Below are 19,211 nucleotides of genomic sequence, written 5' to 3'. Positions count from 1 at the left end.
GCCTGCTGAAGCCTCAGCTCTTTTGGAGACACATAAATCAAGGGAGGATTGTCTTGAGGGCACTTTCAGCCTGGCTAGTGCAGGGGCTGGAGGGCAAGTGTGGGCTTGTGCTTTGCTGCTGCCCTTCAGCACTGGCTGGTGCTGGCTGAAGATGCCTCTGTGGAGGGGAGAAATGCTGCCTGATCAATGTGCATTTCCCCTGCTCACTTCTTTCACTTCACTGTTACCAAATCTCCCAGAGCTGTCAAATCTCCTGCTGTCCGGGATGGGGATGTGTCAAACACCATGCAGTCCTTTTGCCCTGAATTCCTGTCCTTTGTTACAGGTGTCAGATTTCCGCCTGGCATCAGCGTTCACAGCCTCTGCCATCAATGGCCCTCCAGTGCAGGGAGGGCTCCCTGTCTTCACCTGGAGACGGTTTAACCGCACGCGGCACCAGGGCCTGCCGGAATCATACAACTTTGATTTTGTCACCATGAGGCCCATCCTGTAAAACCAGCATCAATATCCTCATATGGATTTTTTTAATGAAAATTTTATTTCTTGTGTGTAATAAATTGATCTGAATGTCCACATCCTTGTGCCTTACCTGCTTTCCCCTGTCCTGCCTGCTAGGCACTTGGTACTGATGTTGGCTGCTTCAGTGCAGTCCAGTGCATGTTCCTTTCTTCTGAGTTATTTGGGCAGCCCTTCCTCTGACTAGGATTGATGGGAAGCAGGTAGCACAGCTGTCTGTTGATCTGAGCCATCATCAGCTGTTCCCAGAGCTGGAGTGAAGAGCAGTGCCACCAATGAGAGTGATCTGTCTCTAGGAGCAGCATGGGACCTGTCTTCAGGGCTGGGCTGAGCCAGGTGGCTGCTGTGGGCTATGGTGGCCTTATATGAGCATTAGTTTTATGTCTGCCTTTTGTCTGAGGAGTGCCTGCAAGGCATGCTGCAAGATTTTGCTTCCCATCCAGGAATGTCACTAGTGGAGAGAGTCAAGGCTGTGTTCCCCATGGCAGGTTGGTCTGTTATTTACAGGACACGGCTTTCAGTGGTGTTGGCAAGGTTTTCTTTGTCTGGCCAAAGCAGCTTGCAATGATCAGTCTGCCAGAGGGGGTGAAGGGCAAGCAGCCTGATGCTTTTGGAAACATGCCCCTGCCCACAGCTGCAGCATAACAGCAGGGACAGAACTGTGGTGCAATGGATCTCTTGCAATGGATCCTTTTTGCAATGGATTGGCCCATGCAGTTGGTGACATCTTTACCTGCTCCCTCAGCTGTGGCAGTGGAATGTGACAGTGAGATGGATGTGAGAGCCAGGGCTGGATGCATTACTCTTAGTTACCTGTGTTTATGCTGAGGAGTCGAGTCACTGGGCTGTTTTGTGCTAGATATTATACGTGTAATTAAGTAAAACAAAATAAACAGCTCTTTCCACATGTCCTTGATGGTCCAAGCTAAACAGTGCACAGCACTGCCGTGTATTATGAAGGTGAAGAAGGATGAGCAGTGTGAGGTTTTAATCAAGCCCCTGGAGTTTAGCTTGTGTGATGGGGAAGGGAGCGAGTTACTGCAACATGGGTCAGGTTCTGCTCTAAATATCCATTTGTCACAGTAGGGCTGATTTCTGCCAAGGAAAGAGGGAGACCAGAAGTTACAGGAAAGCTATTGTTAAGGATGAAAAATCCATGCAGGGACTGAAATGGTTTGTTTGCTGAGGTAGAAGGAGGTAGGTGTGAAAGGCTGGAGAGAGCATCTTTGCATGTGCAGGGTTAGGGGAGCACTGTTTAAAATGACTAACTGCTGAAGTACTCACCACAGAGCTGTTTTTTGCTTTTCAGCACAGTTCTTTGGTAAAATTTACTGAGCTAAATGACTCAGCTCTGGTACCTACACAGATGCAGTGTAGGCATTGGTGTCTGTGCCAGTTGCAGCTGTGGCTGTGCTAAAGTAGGATGAATGTGTGATGTTTGCTTGATGCCCAGGTGCTCTCCACCTGCATATATGGGGAGGAGTCTGCCATGGTCACAGAGTTTTAGACACAGCACTCCCTCTTACTCCTACCTGAGTCAGTGAAGGTGCCTTGCTTGCCCACAGCTGGGACTGCAGGGACCTTGGCCTCTGTGTGAGCCCTTGCTCCGGGTGCCTCATCCCTGCCCCAAGCTCTCTGTGCAGAGACCTCCTTCCTGTGGTGGTGGAACCACTGGCACAGATTGAATTGAATTGGATTGAACAGACTGTAACAGGCATTAAGGAGCACACTTAAAAGATGGAGTGGAGCTGGGTCACAAAGAGCAGCGCAGGGATCTGAGCTGCCAGCAAGCAGAAGACCAAGAATCAGCTGCTTGTTTGAAACTAGAAGCACAGGGGGGCTGGAGGATGGTTTGACTTCTCTGTCACTCCTAGAAAACGCAGAAACATTGCAGGTTGTTTTTACTGCTTTTTCACACAATCTTATATGAAAATGCTAATGGAGGAGTATTGTTAAAGTTGGTTCCCAGGGACCAGGAAGTTGCCAACTGATTTGTGTTGAACAGTGTTCTTGATCCAGGGCACACCTAGATGCTTCCCCCCTGCAGGGAGTGGAGGTGCGTGGCACGTGACGTGCCCATGACGTGCCAAATATGCATGGAAATAGGAGCTCTGCTCCCATCTGGGTGTCCTACCCTGAGGCAGGAGCTGCTGTGTGCTCCAACCCAGAGTTGTGGGAAAACAGCTCTACTTTTAAGAGTCCTTTTCTATGAGTAAATATTTACATCAATGGGACCTTGTGAGCCTTAGGACTTCAGTCTGTGTGACTGTGATTATTTTATTTTACCTTTGATGATTGTGCTGTTAAAGGCCACTGCATTCCTCTCACTGTGCTTCCTTTGTTGGCAGGGCAGCCCAGGTTGATCTGCCAGCCATGACCACAGCAGCTGGGTTGAGCTCCTCTTCCCTGCACAGCTGCACCAGTGACCAGAGGAGAAGGCTTTGAGTAGGGCTGCATGGCCCTGCAGGGGCAAGAGGACTGACAGCATAAGTGTCAGGCAGCTGCATGAAGTTTAAAGGTCTCTTTGAATATCTTATTCCCTTTTGCAGATCTCACTTGGGAAAAAAAAGGGGGGGAAGGTGTGCTCCAAGGATTTGTGGCAGAAGTTGCCCCCTACTTCCAGATTTTTCCAAGTCCTGTAGCTTCTGTCTCCTAAACTTCAGGTTTTCAGGCTTGGCTGGAGAGACACTTGGTAGGGAGATGGAATTAGGAGGTCGTTGTGAAAAATCTCTCTTGCAATAAAGAAAAGAAACCTGCTGTTCAGTCACTAGGCAATGCCTACAGAGGAAATGACTCCTCCCAGCAGGACCACCAAAATTGCCACCTGTAATGCAGGCTTTCACTTCCTTTGCCGTTCCCCTTTTCTGAAGTCCAGTAGCAAACGCACCTGTCGTGGTTGTATTGGTCATACCCTACACGGCCTTAGCTCTGACAGGGACCACAGTGTGTCACAGCACCCTCTGCCCTGCAGCAGGAGACACCTGTGCAAGGTCTAACCAGTGCCTGCCTTAGTTTAACAAGATTACAATTTAGAAATTAAGAAACTTCAGGTGGAAGTGTGGAAAAGAAACAGCTTTTTATTAAAAAATCTGAATAAACAAATGGTGCAATCAAAAAACATTCAGAAGAAACAAAACAAAGTCCCAATTCCCCAGATGGGGGGGGGGGGGGAACAAACCCGCGGCAACCCGGGGAAGGGGGGGAAGGCAGGACTGTCCCGGCAGTTCAACAGCTGCTCGCAGCCATGTGTGCTCGCAGCCAACACTGAAAAAAAAGTCCTTTTTCCCACAGGCAGTCCGAAGGCAGAATACCTCGCTCTGAGATGGGTTGGTCTCTCTCTCTCTCTCTCTCTGTCGTTCTCTGCAAGGTGTCCCGTGGGGAAAAAAAACTTCCTCTCAGGAAAAGGAGGCGGCCGAAACTGGGCTCCCTGCTCTGTCCAGTCCGCAGACCGAACCCCAAACCCCCCCAACCACAGACTCCCAGCCGTCCCCAACCGCGTTTCCCAAGAGAGCTCCCTCTCCCCCGCTCCCGCACTGCCCAACACGGGCGGCCTCGCTCTGTCCCGCCCCCCCATCCCAGAAGAAACGGATTGGGGGGCCGAGGGGGACGGACATTGGGGGAAAAATTACAACTCTTTTCAAACCTATGACACGGCCCAGACCAGGCTCCACAGCACTTCCTGGGGAGAACCCAAAGCATTCCTTTGTCAGTGTCCTGGTGCTGTGCTGCTGGGTCAGATTACTTCTCAGCCTGCTTCTGGGGGTTTTTTTCAACTTCCTTAGTAGGAGTGTCGGTGGTGTGCAGAGGTGCACTTTGCTGTTTGTACATTCTGCTCTGAGGCTGTAAGTGTAGAGACCTACCACTGAGCCTGTGCCAAAGCCACCCTGCAGCAAAACAGTGAGTGCTCTGCATGTTCACTTACTCACTTCGCTTTACTCCAGCACAAACTGCAATTACAGCAGTGCTTGAGCAGAGTGGTTACACTGTATTTGATGATAAAACTCATGTTCTAAACTATGTGCAGTAGGTATACTCTTAGTCTAAATAGCGAGTTTGAGAAACTCAGGACTTTGAAGTGGGATTGTGCTGAGGCATCACTTCACAGGAGTCCATTATTTTCTGCTCAGTGACTTGAAGCAAATTTTAGTAAGTGCAGGGAAACTAATTATTACCATCACAAATTAACTATATGCCCTCGAAGTACAGGGTCAGCCCTAACTTGGGGTAGGCATGTCTGTAACTCCAAGTTCTAAGTACTTTGAGTTCTCTACAATTTGGCAACAGAGTTGGGTCCAAGAAGCAGCTTTTCCCAGACTGCCATCTAGTCCAGCATCTTATTGGTCCCAACTGAGTTGAACAACATATGTCATGGTGCCATTCCTGGCTTCTACCCTTGAAGCAGTAGGGTGGGGAGCAGAGACTTGATCCCTGCACTGAAACACCCTTTTCATTTACCCCTTATTTCATTACTCTTGACCAATGCAATCAGTGCTGTGCACAACAGCTGCCCCCTGGCTTGAGAACCAGGGCCAGTTGAGTGTGCTGGGACCACTGCTGCGGGCTGAAGGTGCTGTGAAAAACCAAAGTCACATCCAGTACTTTGGTCAAAGCCCCTTGCTAAGGGTGACTGTTTTTTCGGAGATCAAACCCGGCACCTTGGAGGAAAATTGTTTTTGGAGTAGCACCAGCAACTGGCTTTCCATTCCCTCTGTGGCAACTCTGGGGAGCAGGTTACTTGATTTTGTCTGTCCAAGCTTTGCAGAAGTGCATGGCAAGGTGGCTTCCCAGAAGTTACAGCATGCCTTTGTTTCTTGCTTCTGTGAGGGCAGCACCATGCAGTTGCTGCCCCGGGAATGACGAAGAGCCAAACTATTGTGGCTCAGTGTTACTTAAGCAAAGTGGCTTAAGAGGAGCCACCTCTTAAGAGGTGAAGAGGAAGAGCAGGCTTTGGGCTCTTTTTTGAGAGAGTTGTCTCCTGAGGTGTCAGGAACTAAGCACAGATGACTCAAAATGTTAAAAACCCAAAAGTTTATTTCAAAGTATAAATTTCAGGCTTGTCAGACAAAACTCCACTACAATTAATACAGACACACACTAATCTACAATATGGGGAGAGCTGGCAACTGCCCAGTTTAAATTGGACATTAAATTAGTTTTTTTGTATTTACAAGTCCAGCTGCAAAACAGAACAAGAAATCAGATGTGGAGTTTCCCAAAAAAGGATTTTGCATGTTTGACTCCCAATAGTCAATAAATTACTAAAGCTGAAGAGGACTCCCCAAACAGCTACTACCCAGTTATCTTATTTACAACTACAATTAAGACAGCACTTCAAATATATATATATGTATATATATATGCATGTGTATATGTATATAAAAGAGAAGAAAAGAATACGTAGCCTGCATAATGATAAGAAATAAAGATGCATTTTTAACTTAAAAGGAATGAAAAGGAAAAATCATTCATTTGCTTTCTCCTAGCTATCCTTATTATTTTCCTTCTCCCTTCAGAAGATGTTTTTAAGGGAATACAGACTTGGGTAGCAGGGCTGGCTCAGTGTCATTTGAACTCCTCTCCCTCCAGCGTTTTCATACAATGCCCAGCCCAACCCAAATCAGCAAAACTAAAAAAATATATATTTAATATATCAAGCTTCTATTTAAAATATCTGCATAGATATTTTTGACTAAAGGAAAATACTCAAAAGAGTTTATAAGAAGGCAGAATCACAGCTTGATTTTTTACAGTGTATGCAATACTCATCCTGGGGAATGGCTGTTTAGGGAGCAGCAACAAACATGACTCATTCCTACATACAATACAGATTTTAATTTATTGGACATTTAAGACAAACAGCATGAAGGGTGGGCTGAAGTGACTGTTTTTGTTACAGTACAAAATGGTGTTCAGATTCTACTACTTGGTCCAATCATGCTCCCAGTGAAGGCACAAGGGGTTTTGCCTTCATTTTCAAAGGAAGCAGGGTAAGACCCCTTAATTTTACAGGGAAAACACCATGAGTGTTTCCAGCCTAGTGCTAAAAACCTTGGGAATGGGTGAGTGTGTCAGTGCTTGTGCTCAGTGACCTAACATGGCCAAAGGTAGTACAAATAATTCAAAGGAGCAAAGTCTAAGCCCAACTGCTACTCCTAGGGAAGCTGCTCAGAGCATGGAAATAATTACAGGCAGAAATAATTACAGGCTGAGGGAAAGCTGCCTCTGCACCCTTGTGCTTTCTGAAGCTACCACTGCAGGCGCAGTACAGATGCTACACTTGCAGTCTGCCCCATCCACGGCTTTAGTTTTTTGTATGCAATAAAGCTTTTTTAGACATAGAGCAAAATAAAAGAAGCCAGTGAAGCTGCAACTAGGAGAAATGCAGTGGACAGGAATGGCATTTTGCCATCAGCACTGCATAGCAGGGCTCCTCTACAAGTAGATGGACTAACTCAAATTACATTCAGCCGGGACATTGAGAGGCTGTTGTGACACACAACCAAAACCTAAAACACACCAGAAAGTAAATAATGGTGGAAAACACAGCTGCAGAATCAGTGCTGTGTTTGCTAAAACATGGGAAACTAAATCCAGGGCAGTACTGAGGAAATGTTGTGTACCCAGAGGCAGCAGCAAAACACACAATCAGGAACAACTTTATACCAGGCTACTGAAAGTCAGATGGAAAACCTTGCATCAAGTGCAGAGAAGAAACTAAAACCAACTCTTCCACTTAAAAGCCATATACAGCTTTTTAGCATATTTAAAAGTGTATTACTGGAAGGCTCAAGCAACTGATGCTAATGAAGAGACCAGTCTAGAGACACAGTAGTAACAGACCTGTAATGAGTGTTCCTGAATATTCTGGTAATACTTCCAAATAAATTCTAATAAATGAAACAAATTATTTCTGATTGTTTGTTGCTAGCAGAAATTTAGTTTCTCAGTAGCTTTATTCTTTCTAGGAGGTAAAGGATAATAAAATAACCAGCCACTCCACCACATGGGGTAAGTGCCATGAGGTAAGGAACTAAGCAATACCCGTGTTCGGTAGCATAAGGGGTCTGTTAAACCAGAAGCCAGTTTTCACAATCAGTTCAGTGAAGAACTACATCTGGAGTAAATAAAGATGAGTCTTCTTTCTCTAAGGATGCAACCTGCAAAACCTCCAAACAGAATGCCAGACCATCCCTAATAATACCTCACTGAAGGAAAGAAAAAATTCTAACGCAGGGCCCGCACCCCCTGCCTTTCCCAAACAAGACAAACCTAAAAACAAGACCTAAATGCGAGCACAAACTATAGAAAAGCTCATTTATTGTTTGGGCTGGAATCACAAATAAGTGCATAAATTCCAGGCTGTAGTCTAATTTTAAAACTGTAAATCTTCATTGTATTGATATGGCCAAGGGCTCTTTGGTACAACCTCAAAGACACGTTAAAAAAAAAATTGCCCAAGCAGGACTTGACAGCCATCAACTGGAAAGAACTGCTCTAACCTCTACTACAGAACTGGCTTTATAAGAACCCCACTTTAGACTAAATAGACTAAATGCATTATTAAGTAATTATTCCTTGAAATAGGCAGACAAAAAATTAATTAAACATAGAAAAATTCAAGGCATTTTTGATTATTGGCACCAGAAATACAGGGAGAGCTGTAGTTCAGAGAAAATCGTTCCTACATGAGAGTTGGTGTGAACCTTCTCTGATGATACTTGGATTTAGCCAGAATTTTTGGTTGCCCAAATCAACAGAACCACTATACTTTAAATGCAAGTTCCCATACCGAGAATAGCTGTTGCTCACTTGACAGAAGTGACAATCCCAGCTACATGGAGTGCAGTAAACCAGACAGAAGTATACAATGTCATTTCTTTCAGTGTTAAAAGTTCTCAAAAGGAACATAACTAAAGAACCCATAATCTCATAGTATATTTCACCAGTCCTGTTTTGGGATTTAATTTTTCTGACACTTTTTCAATTGCTTTACACTTTAGAATGTCGGTTGTAAGAAAAAGGGCATCAAAATGAAAAAATATTATATTCTGCACCTTTGCTATACGATGGATTAAAAAAAGAATCTTTCCCCTCTAAACCCATTGTTTGGTTTTGTTGGGCAGGAATGCAACTGAAAATTGCCCAAATCAAAACCTTACGTACACTTTCTTGTCCAGGTGAGTTACAACTTGGCTCTGCAAACAGCAAGTTTAACATGTCAATGACAGTGGGGCAGATGCACCAATTTTCTTTTCTCAGCTCAGAAGCATCATGAAAGCATCTACTAACATTTGCAATTACTCACAAGGTTTAGGCCAGTGTCTAAAATAGTTTCTAAACTCCTTTGGCTGTGTTGGCTTTCTGCAGAGGCAGGCAGGTGCTGAGAGAGAGAAGACAACTGGGAAGCCAACTTCTCTTTCCGTACTCACTGAACATCCAAACTGAGTGCCAACAGGCAGAAGCTTTCATAGTGCCGCACCAGAGGTTTCTTCTTTGGCTGAATTGCAGCATACAGCTTTCCCAAAAGAACAGGGAAAGGCTCGGGTGGAAAATACTGTCTGTATACTGTAATAGTCTTGACAGGACAAAAACAACTGCTCAAGAATTACAGTGAGGAAAGGCCTGAGTGATACTCAGATAGAATGCAGATAAAGACGAGTTCAGCATCAGCAGATGTTACACTTCCTGGTCTTAACAAAAATAATAATTACTGCAGGCCTGGAAAATGAAAAGCACTAGTGAAAGACTAGAAGGATAAAGGGAAAAATAACTCCAAGCAAATAAAAGAACACCACAAGGTATCTGGCTACGTTTTATTTTTGAAATTAGTCTTTAAGGCACAAAATAAATCTAAAAAATAGGGCTGGATGTATGAGGGGAGGGGCAGAGAAACTGTCTGAACTAGAGAGGTGTGAATGCAGCTCTACAATTCACTGTCAGATATGACCTGGGAATGCTCCCAGGGCAAGTGGGGGAAGATGGTGAAAAGTAGAGGAGCGTTCTTATTTATAAGAGGTGGGAGGTTGTGGGGTGATTTTTTTTCCCCCCACCACCTCCAAATTTACATACATATAGGTTCCTGGCCAGACTAGAAGTTCCCTTCCCTCCCCTCAGAGAGTTCATTCCAGTTTGTAAAGTAAGACCAGACCACTCAATCTTCCAGTACAAATGTGTGTGTTTTGCTTCAGACAAACTGTAATTTACTATTTTGTTCCCACTCAGAAGCAGAATCCCAGGCATTCAGGATGCCCTTGGATAAAGGGTACATAGGTATCTATACGGAACAGCTGTCATGGAAGAGAAAATGAAAGTTTCAAATGGCCCATGACATGAACTATTCAGAAAAAACAGGATCTCTTGCTGCAGGTGACACTTTATTTTTCTTTTGGTTCTGAATGCATGTAGTGTATCACACAACTGTCTAAAATAATTCTGCAGAGAGTGGATTTAAAAGTGAATTACATGCATGGGATCAACTCCCCCCAAAACTGGGGTAATTCTTGGTACCAGGGCAGGTTTAAGGGCTCCAAAGATCTCCATTTAACTGCTCTGAGAAGAGATCACATCTGTGGACTGGGGGTCACAGAACGGTCCAAAGCGTCCATAGATGTCCTTAGCCCGGACTGCAAAGTAGTATTTGCTGCCAGACACGAACTGTGTAAGAGTGCATGCCATAGGGAGAGGGAGGGCCTTCACCTCCCCGATCTTCTTCCACTGGGAGGGCATAGTGGCACTTGGGTCCTCATGGTAGGCGTAGAGATGGTAACTGTCCACATTGGCACAGCTCCGGTCCACCTCCATGACACTCCATGACAGCACAATTCCATTCTGGCTCTGTACCCGTGCCAGCTTCAGCTGTGGCTTTTGAGGCGGAGAAGTGTTGGCAGCTTCAGGGGGCAGACGTGGTGGCTGTGGTGCCTCTGGAAGTGGGGCAGGATGTACAGGGCGTGGTGGCTCCTAAGCAGCATAAGGGCAACAAGGGAAAGGTCAGAGTTTACAGCAGTTGGAAGGAGCCTTAATTCATCATTCCCCAGGTAACTGGAAGCAAATGAGCCTGCAATCATCCAGCCATCACAACTATCAGTCCTGTGTGCAGAGGCAAGGGAGCAGCAGCAAATGTTGAGAAGGAGTGGGACCAAGGATGCCATAAATTCTTAGGTTATTTACATATAAATCTCAAGCTCTACAACTGATCATTGCTGCAGTTATTTCCCTATATCCTCTTTGTTTCCCAGCCAAGAGGGGATGGAGTGAACACTGTGCTCTTTACCACAACTGAGCAGGCAGGTTCACAATGACTTTGAGCCAATCTACGTTTGAGCTGCTGTTCCCACATTACCCAAAACACCTCAGGCAGAGCATTAAGCTGACATTTCATCATCTTTTCAACAGACAGGTTTTCAGTCACAAACAGAAGAAAGGCTAATGGTGCTACATGGATTTTATCCCTTAAATTCACCACAAAAGCTCAGCCTCAGTTTCCAGAAAATTTTGAAATAAGGGCAAAAATATTTATTTCCAATGATATTTCTTTTTTATACTGCAAAACCAGCCCTAGGTCTCTTGTTTATGTTAGTTAAGATGCATTTAGGAACATGGTTACAATGAGTATGAAATTTTGTTATTTTTCAAGCCTAGGATCTTTCAGGTTGGAATCTGGGGTAGATTTTGGCATTTTAAGTGTTCTGTGTGATACTGGCTGGATTTAATCTCATTATTTTTCACTGGAGAATGCATGAAGTTGAATGGTGTTTAGACTGAAAGAATGGTAAGCCACCTTCTTGATAATATATTTACCATTTCAGGACACCGTAAGTAATGCAACTGCCCAACAGTGAGTGTGCAGGCAACATATTTGAAATGAAATGAGTCAGAGAAAATTCTCAAATACTTACAAAAAGGGGTTTGAGTCAATGCAGAAGTAATCACACCCAAGTGATTAAAAAAACCCCTCTGAAATATGGGAATTGGCAACCTTGGGGATCTTGTTTGCATGTTGTTCTGTTTCCTCAGTTTTGCAAACAGCTGTACTGAAAAGCTCGTGAGCTAATTCATAGCCAAACCATGACTAAATGTTTTTTAGCAGCAGTTCTTTTGTACCCTTTACTCCACAAGTCCGTGCAGACAATTCATGTACTATTTTTCAATATGCACTACTGGTGATTTGGAGAAGGCCAGGGTAAACTAACAGATTGCACAGCTTTTACTATTCTGGGCAGAAGTTGCTGTAGGTGATTGGGTGGTGCTGTGCACGTGAACTGGCTAAAAAGTGTCTAGAAGGCCCATCACTATTCCACAGTTCACACTAAGAAGCAATCTGAGAGGTACTAATGCAGAGACAGGCCTGTATATTGCATCCAGTAATTTCAAAAGCACCACTCACAGCATGCGCTTGCGGCGGTCGATGATGCACTGTCAGCTGAGGTGCTCCAGACCCGAGAGTCAGCCCGTTGTTCACGACATAGGTTGTCTGAGGCATTCGCACTGCCATACCTGTAAGAAGCACAAAGAATACTTTTGAGCATTCAATCAGCTAAACAGAACATTGGAAGACCAACTCCTTGGTTCAGTTGGATGAAACCAAATTTCAGACAGACACACTCTCCTCAAGCTTCCAGCAGACTGATGAAGCACTGCCTAACCATGGTATCACCTCCCATCCCCTGAAGCTGTAAGAGTGAGAAGAGAGCAAGTATTTATGTTTGCAGAGGGGGCAGAATGTCGCTTTAATAATTTGTAGCATGAAAGAAATGGGTGGGGAGGGGAAGGGGGGGAGATACAGGGAGCTTAAGTATGGAAAGAAAAACATCACTTTGAGATTCAGAAAAGAAAAGATAAACGCTGCTGCAGCAGAATGATATCCACTCAGAAAGCTGTGCTATAGGTGGCACTGAAAACAAAAAAGGTAAGTCACAGTCCAAGCTGCTTGTCCTCCCTCACAGAACAGACACCATGATGGATATTACTCACAGGCATCACCATTTCATTCATTCCCACAGCAAATTGACCTGACTGGCAGAAATAAACTAGGCAGTTTTATAGCCTTGTACATAATATCTAAAACTCTTGCAAGCTACCAAGTTTTCATTCATTTTATACTACATTTAATTCTCTTAAGTAACACTTTATCTATTCACTGTTGGAACATGTATGTTCTGTGAACTCAAAGCTTTTGCTCATTGTTACGGGTTGCCTAGAGTGTCCCTCCATTTCCATCTAGAAATACAAGTTTCAGGGCAATCTCTACCACTCCCTAGAGTTCCACACCTCTGTGAGATGGAAGCATTCTAATATTCCAGAAGATAAGCTCAGAGAGCAACACATATCAGGAAACCACAGCTATTGAATGGCAATTTCTTCTCTATATAAACACTCACCAAGCTACAATCACAGGGGATGAGTGTCAGAAGTCTATGATCTGCAACTCTGAGGCAGGGAGTTCAGAGTGCTAAACCTTAGCACTTTATAGTAATAGCATTTAACACTAGGTAGATGCTTCACATCTTTTTCGTATTGGCACATCTATCTAAGAAGCTGATGAAGCTGTGCAAAGTCCTGTAGGATAGACAGTCACCTGAGCTGGCTATTTCTCATCTATGAGAATCCTATCAGGTACACTGGTTTAGTATGACTGTGGTTCTGTCTCAGGAAATTACAATAATCTGAAGATGGTCAGAAATGCCTTAATAAGATATAAAGTACAAATGTAGCATTATTTCTAGGCATAGTACTTGTAGAGATCTTACTCTGGAAGCATCTACTCATCGCACTAAAGACTGTTGCAATGATAATATAAACCAATATACATCAGTAGCACCATTTCTGAAAGCTGCATAACAGAGACAGTGAAGAAGGTAGAAGAAACCAAACACTGGAAACTCATGATACCTAAAAGGAATCAAGAAACATTATTGTTTTTTTTGTTAATAATATGTGAAAACTCTCTACACCCAGTATGCAAATATGAAGCCTTGATATAACCCGCCCCCTGCCGACCAACACAGAGCACCGCAGGCTCTGCCCCTCCGGCGATCCAACAGCGCCCCTGCTGACCGTGGTTAGAATTGTGCCAAAAGGCAAAAAGTACTGAACTGTTTTTGGTGGGAACTCTGGGTGCAAGATTGTTGTTTGGGTTTTTTTTGTTCTTTTGTTGTGCTGCCTACACACATATATCCTTTAATAAAGGGCTGTTATCTTTTCTTTCTCCATATTTCCTCAACTGGAGCCTCTTAATTTTGGATTTACAATTGCTTAGAGGGAGGAGTTTGGTCTTCCTCATAACTCATCCTTTGTAACAAACACTTCAGTCTCATTAAACGGAGACAGCTGGGCACAGGACATAGAGATTTGTAAGGAATTATATTAGGATGTCTGAGAGAAATGTGACTTTTATACAGGAAATCGAACATGATTTACTACATATAAATATGTTTTAATCTTATACCATAATAAAAGAATGGTCTCCATCTTTCCATGGAACATGATGCCAAGCACATTACCTCCTGCTACCTTGTAAAGTACTCTGTATGTCATCCAGAGATGCTTAATTGGCAGAGTTAGTGCCTGAGATGACTTAAATACAGTTTTTCTTTATTTACATAGCTGCAGGTGGAATTTCTTAGTAGCCTAAGATTTTTCTCAAGTCTGTAAGCTGGAAAAAACCTCTTAACCTCTGTAACTTGGACTAGTATTGTAAAGAGACCAAACGGCAAACGCAAACCAAAAAACTAAATCCCACATCCACGAGGCAGCGTCACGGTAAGAAGTGCATGGAAGGAATCATCCCCTACCTCCAGCCTGCGGGTTGACTGGCCTTAAACCTGGATTTGTCATGACAGCTCCTCTTACAGGATTCTGAGCTGGTGGTGCAGGAATAGTGGTATAGACCACCTGATGGTTAGCAGGGGTTCTTGGTATAGGAAGCTTTGGAGCAGTTTGAGTCACTGGTCGATGAGTTACATTCACTGTTGTCGGAGCTGAAAAAAGACAGACAGACCCTGGAATCAAATTCCATGACATGAAGCTATATGCCTACTCCAGAGTGCACATCTCCTTTGGAAAACTGACTCATCTGAGTCATGTAAAATAAAAACTGGCTCTGTGAAATTCTATCTGATTTTGATAATGCAAGAAAAGTGAAAACAGTCTAAACAAACAGTATTTTCACCTGAAATGTTAATGTCAATATATATACAAATTTCTAACAGAAAAGATAAATATTATACCTCCCCTGCTCCCAAAGGTCCTGAATGTAAGGACAGTGGTGGAGAACCTAAAACCCACCACCAAAGAGCCTGCAGAACAGATCAGTCGTAAGACAATTTCAGCACCAACTAATCTTCAACAATCATATACAGCAAAATAGAGTAAAATAAGGGAAAAAAAGAGAGGATCTATGTTTCTTTATGTTAGAAAGAAAGGGAAAAAACTTAATCACACTACAGACAAAATAATATTCATCTAGGGACTGAACTTCAATGCCAGCCTTGCCACTCACTCAGCCAAAAGGATTAACTGCCAAGTGCACAGGGACAGACGTAGGAGTGATGTTGATAATATTTTTTCCCCATTACTTGTATAAGGCAGCTATTACAGGTTTTTTCTACTTCACTTTTACAAACAACAGGATATTTAATAACTTCCCGTCCACCCTTAGTAGGATTTCTTCCTCCCCATGGAATTAATTTGATCCTGAACTCCTTCCAAACCAATAATACTATTTTTCCCTTTTACTTCAAAATTTTTTTTGGGGAAAAAAAAAAGTTATGGGAAACTGACCAGAATGAAAGATTAAGAAGTAATCGAGACATTCTGAATATTCACTTGAAAAGATAAGCACAATGTAGAACACACGAGTCAAGTCTAAGAAAAAATCAGGCCCTGTATTCACACTGTGATGAAGTAAGACGAAGTTACCTGTAGGTAACACATGTATAGCGCTCTGGGAAGGCCCACTGGTCGGCACACCTGGCTGCTGCACAGGGTTTGGTTGCAAAGGCGGCAAATTGGGCTGCAAGGGCCGAGCCAAGGGCTGCGTGGGTATGCTCAGTCCTGTAACTGGTGTCTGGTTCTGCTTCTGCTTCTTGCCATCTGCTTTAAAATAAAATAAAGTTATAGACAATAGCAAATAGAAATTTTCATTTCTGAATCAAAATTTTAAACGTCACAGAGTTTTAAAATCTCTTTCCCCTGTCCCCCATTTATAGATTAGTGAGTATATTTCTGAGCATGACATTTCTTTGACCTTTGCATTCTGCAAACAAATCTGCAGAAAATTCATTCAACTCCCCTCACTTTCATCATCGTAATCTCCCCCCACCTCACTCCATAATGTTCTATCCTATCATCATGAAGTCTGCATATTTCAGTGCAATTTGGAAACCTGAATGTAATGGAACACTATGCCAAAGTCTTTAAAAGTTTCTATTAAAAAAAAAAAGAGATCCTAAACCCTTTAAAAGGCCTTGTCTACCTTTGATGCTTATATCTTTTTGTTATTTGCTGACTCTTTCATTTGTTCAATCTGTTAGTCAGTCCTGTTTGTTGCTGTTTTGAATTTTCATGCTATTTGCTTGAAAAGGGGAATCACTTTATTATTTGTAGAAAACTTTATAAAGAAAATTTTTCTCACATTGACATTGTCCTCAATGTGACTTACTGACTTGTGAAAAGTGACAAATAGTGTCTGTATCTGTAGTTTACTACAGCAACATTTCTTCCTCCTTTAGTTTATTTGTGACAACATAAAATATTCATTAGGGTGCAAGTCCATATCTAATCAAGCCTCTGCGTAAGTTGAATAAAAATAACTGAGAAGCTTTTGCCTGGATAGTTCAACTAGATTACAGTAACAGTGGGCAGAGAAGACACCATCAAGAGCTAAAAAGCACAAGATAAATGAGTAGGTTTTAAGGGCACTCATTCAAAAAAGATTTGCCCTAATTGTACATGCAGTAGCCACTAATTTAGTAAAAGAGCATGTAATATAAAAATACGTTAATACTCATTTTACTCTTGAGAAAACAATATAGTGAAGAACACCTTTTTGAAACTTGCAATTAAGTATACCAATTAGATTTCAAACATTAAGAACAGGGTTAATGGCAGCATAGTTCAAAATTTTGTGGTTTTTAGCAGTTTGAGACAATTTTGATGGTCTCAGTGAGCTGCCTTTAACACTAGCTACTAACAGCTTGAAGTAGCAGCACCCTTCAGAAACTGCTACAGGATTGTATGAAATGCAATTACAGAATCACAAAATCATCAAGTTTGGAAGAGACCTTCAAGACCATCTAGTCTAACTGTCATAATCACCCCTAAACCATATCCCCAAATTCAAGACCTCAAAAATAAAACAGTATGAATTGTAGACCTTTTCTGTAGACTCCAGAGCCAAGTTACTTCACTGAAGCCATGTGATCAAAATACAATTTTCTTTCTTTTTTCAAAGTCTATAAAAGGAGCAGTAAAGGGGTGCTCATTTTGAAAACAAAATGTGAGATGTTTCTTGCTCTTTCATCAACTAAGAGGCCTTGTGATTGGTTCAAGCTTCTTTTACTTTCCATGAGTATGATAAATGTCCCAGTGTTCAAATTGCTTGATTCTGAAGAGATTCATACAGAGATGCACACATCTGTTTACTTTAAATATTTACAGACTGATGCACATTTCAACTACCACTGAATAATTCAAGTGACATCAGTGCATTCTTAGTCATGACTTAGAAGATGTGCTTATAATCCAACAAGTAAAATCCCAGACACACTACTGCTGTAAAAATGTAGGTTTTTTTTCCTAGGAAAATGTCAGTCTGGACAAATGTGAGAGCTTTTTTAGTTTTACTTTTGTTTTTAATCTCACACAGAGCAAGTTCATTTATCCTTGACAAATCAAGAACCCTGCTGACATTCCAGCTGCTGGAAACTAGGTCAGGATTGCATGAGCCACAGGAAACGATGAAAGATAACCATTTGGATGTTGCTAAATAAATGGAAACAAATGGCAAAGGCTATGTAAATAAAAAAAACAGCAAGGAAAACAGGAAGACTTGGTGCATAGTAAGCACAGAACTAAGGTTAAAAGTAATTAAGAAACAGTTCCAATATTAAATGAACACAGCATCATATTCATAACAAACATGGAAGTACAGGAGATGGAAAAATCTGATTTATGGAAATGAGCATAATATGGAAATCATTACTACTGAAGGTGTAAGCAAAACTCCTAATCTAATACACAAAATGGAAAAGGGGCTAATTTCCATGCCAGAAACTGGGCCTACAACGCTGCAGTTATAGCAAGAAGGAGTTTTAAACACTGTACTAATTCATAACTGGCATAGTGGGATTACAGAACAGCAAACATGCCATACCCATGTTCAAGAATAAGAAAATAAAAAACATCCAGGAAACTACAGATTTGTTAATCAGATAAAACACCTTATAAAATAAAACCCCGCTACTATGTATTTAATAATTTTTCCTACGAAATAAAGTGGAACATATCTTTCTTAGATCACAAAGCCACTTTAATCTATTGTTTTAATATTCTTATAAAATAATTTGATGCCATCTGCTATACCAATATTTTATAAAAAGGTCCAAAATACAAGTATTATAAGATACTTGCAGACAGAAAAGTATCCAGATTACTTTGATGAAAGGTTGACAATTGTTCTGAACAGAAATTATTAACATGGTTTCTTGAAGGTTACACAGCATTTTAATTAACAATTTTTGCACACATCAGGTGTTATTAGATATTAGTAGATATTAATATCTATTTAAATACCTTTTACAAGTAACATAATTAGGTTTACTTTATATGTGGGTGACAATGTTTTAAAGAAAATAATCAGGATCTGAGTGTTCCCAAGAACACTATGTAAGTGTTGCTCTTCTACTTGCATTAATACTGAACTAATATTCCTGCAGAAAACACCATAATGCTTTAGGTATTTTCTGTTTTGAGGTTGTGTACCAATAAATCTAGAACAACATAAAACTTGCTCCACATTTTCTGTAAACAAAGTGCAGTGGAAAAAAACATTTAGCCAAAGATATACAGATATATATGATTATGCAAAAGCTGTCAGAAGCGTACTCTTCCTCTGTTTAACCTGATTATTATCAGCACACATTCCCAAGAAACTCACTCAAAAATCCGAGTGATCTGTTCTCACTGCATTGTGAAACTCAAGCTTTTACTAGGGTTTTGGTTCCTGTCTTTCTACAGCTTATGTAAAAAATACTGACTCCTCACATAAACTCTAAACATGAACTAATCTGCGTGGCTTCAGGCTATCGGTAAGAGTCTAGCTTCTGCTTTGCAGAGAAGAGACACACAGGAGCTAACCCAGCCTGGAAGTACCCCACTAACCTTCCTCCTAATGGAAGGACAGTTTTCTAAAATGTGACAACTAAGGGGAAAGAATCTCAGAATATCCCACTGGAGAAATTTTTAAGATATAGGCTCGAGCTCCAACAAAGAAGCTGAGGAAGAGTTAAGTTACTACACTGTAACTGAGCTACAACTCCATAGCACTCCTACCTAGAGAAGCATCTTACATGCAACCACAGTGTTGATCTTTTATGGCAATTGTGAGGTGAACATCTACTTAATGCAACCAGGGAGAAAAAAACTCTCTGGAAAATGTTACTTTTGATAGAAAAAGATTAGCTGAAATACATTACAAT

At 42.0% G+C, this 19,211-nt stretch overlaps 2 protein-coding genes across 10 annotated transcripts in view; one reads left to right on the top strand and one right to left on the bottom strand.

Moving 5' to 3' along the window:
- The window catches only part of PLBD1 (phospholipase B domain containing 1), a 35,835-nt gene extending 35,247 nt beyond the window's left edge, over nucleotides 1-588 (top strand). Inside the window, exon 11 of the mRNA XM_032688948.1 lies at nucleotides 326-588. Within this exon, the coding sequence (XP_032544839.1) occupies nucleotides 326-493 (168 nt within the window). The 3' untranslated portion in view covers nucleotides 494-588. The remainder of the gene's footprint in view (nucleotides 1-325) is intronic.
- Nucleotides 589-5,529: 4,941 nt separating this feature from the next.
- ATF7IP (activating transcription factor 7 interacting protein) overlaps nucleotides 5,530-19,211 on the bottom strand; it is an 87,522-nt gene continuing 73,840 nt past the window's right edge. For 7 of the 9 annotated variants that reach the window (XM_032687544.1, XM_032687543.1, XM_032687545.1 and 4 more), the window contains 4 exons: nucleotides 15,433-15,609; nucleotides 14,307-14,492; nucleotides 11,900-12,009; nucleotides 5,530-10,473 (listed from right to left, as the gene is read on the bottom strand). In XM_032687544.1, the coding sequence (XP_032543435.1) occupies nucleotides 10,057-10,473; nucleotides 11,900-12,009; nucleotides 14,307-14,492; nucleotides 15,433-15,609 (890 nt within the window). In that variant the 3' untranslated portion in view covers nucleotides 5,530-10,056. The remainder of the gene's footprint in view (nucleotides 10,474-11,899; nucleotides 12,010-14,306; nucleotides 14,493-15,432; nucleotides 15,610-19,211) is intronic. The other 2 variants (XM_032687546.1, XM_032687549.1) reach the window with 1 other exon arrangement.

The sequence above is a fragment of the Chiroxiphia lanceolata genome, chromosome 5 (genome assembly GCF_009829145.1).
Source record: "Chiroxiphia lanceolata isolate bChiLan1 chromosome 5, bChiLan1.pri, whole genome shotgun sequence".
Lineage (NCBI taxonomy): Eukaryota > Metazoa > Chordata > Aves > Passeriformes > Pipridae > Chiroxiphia > Chiroxiphia lanceolata.
This window is presented reverse-complemented; position numbering and strand designations above follow the sequence as displayed.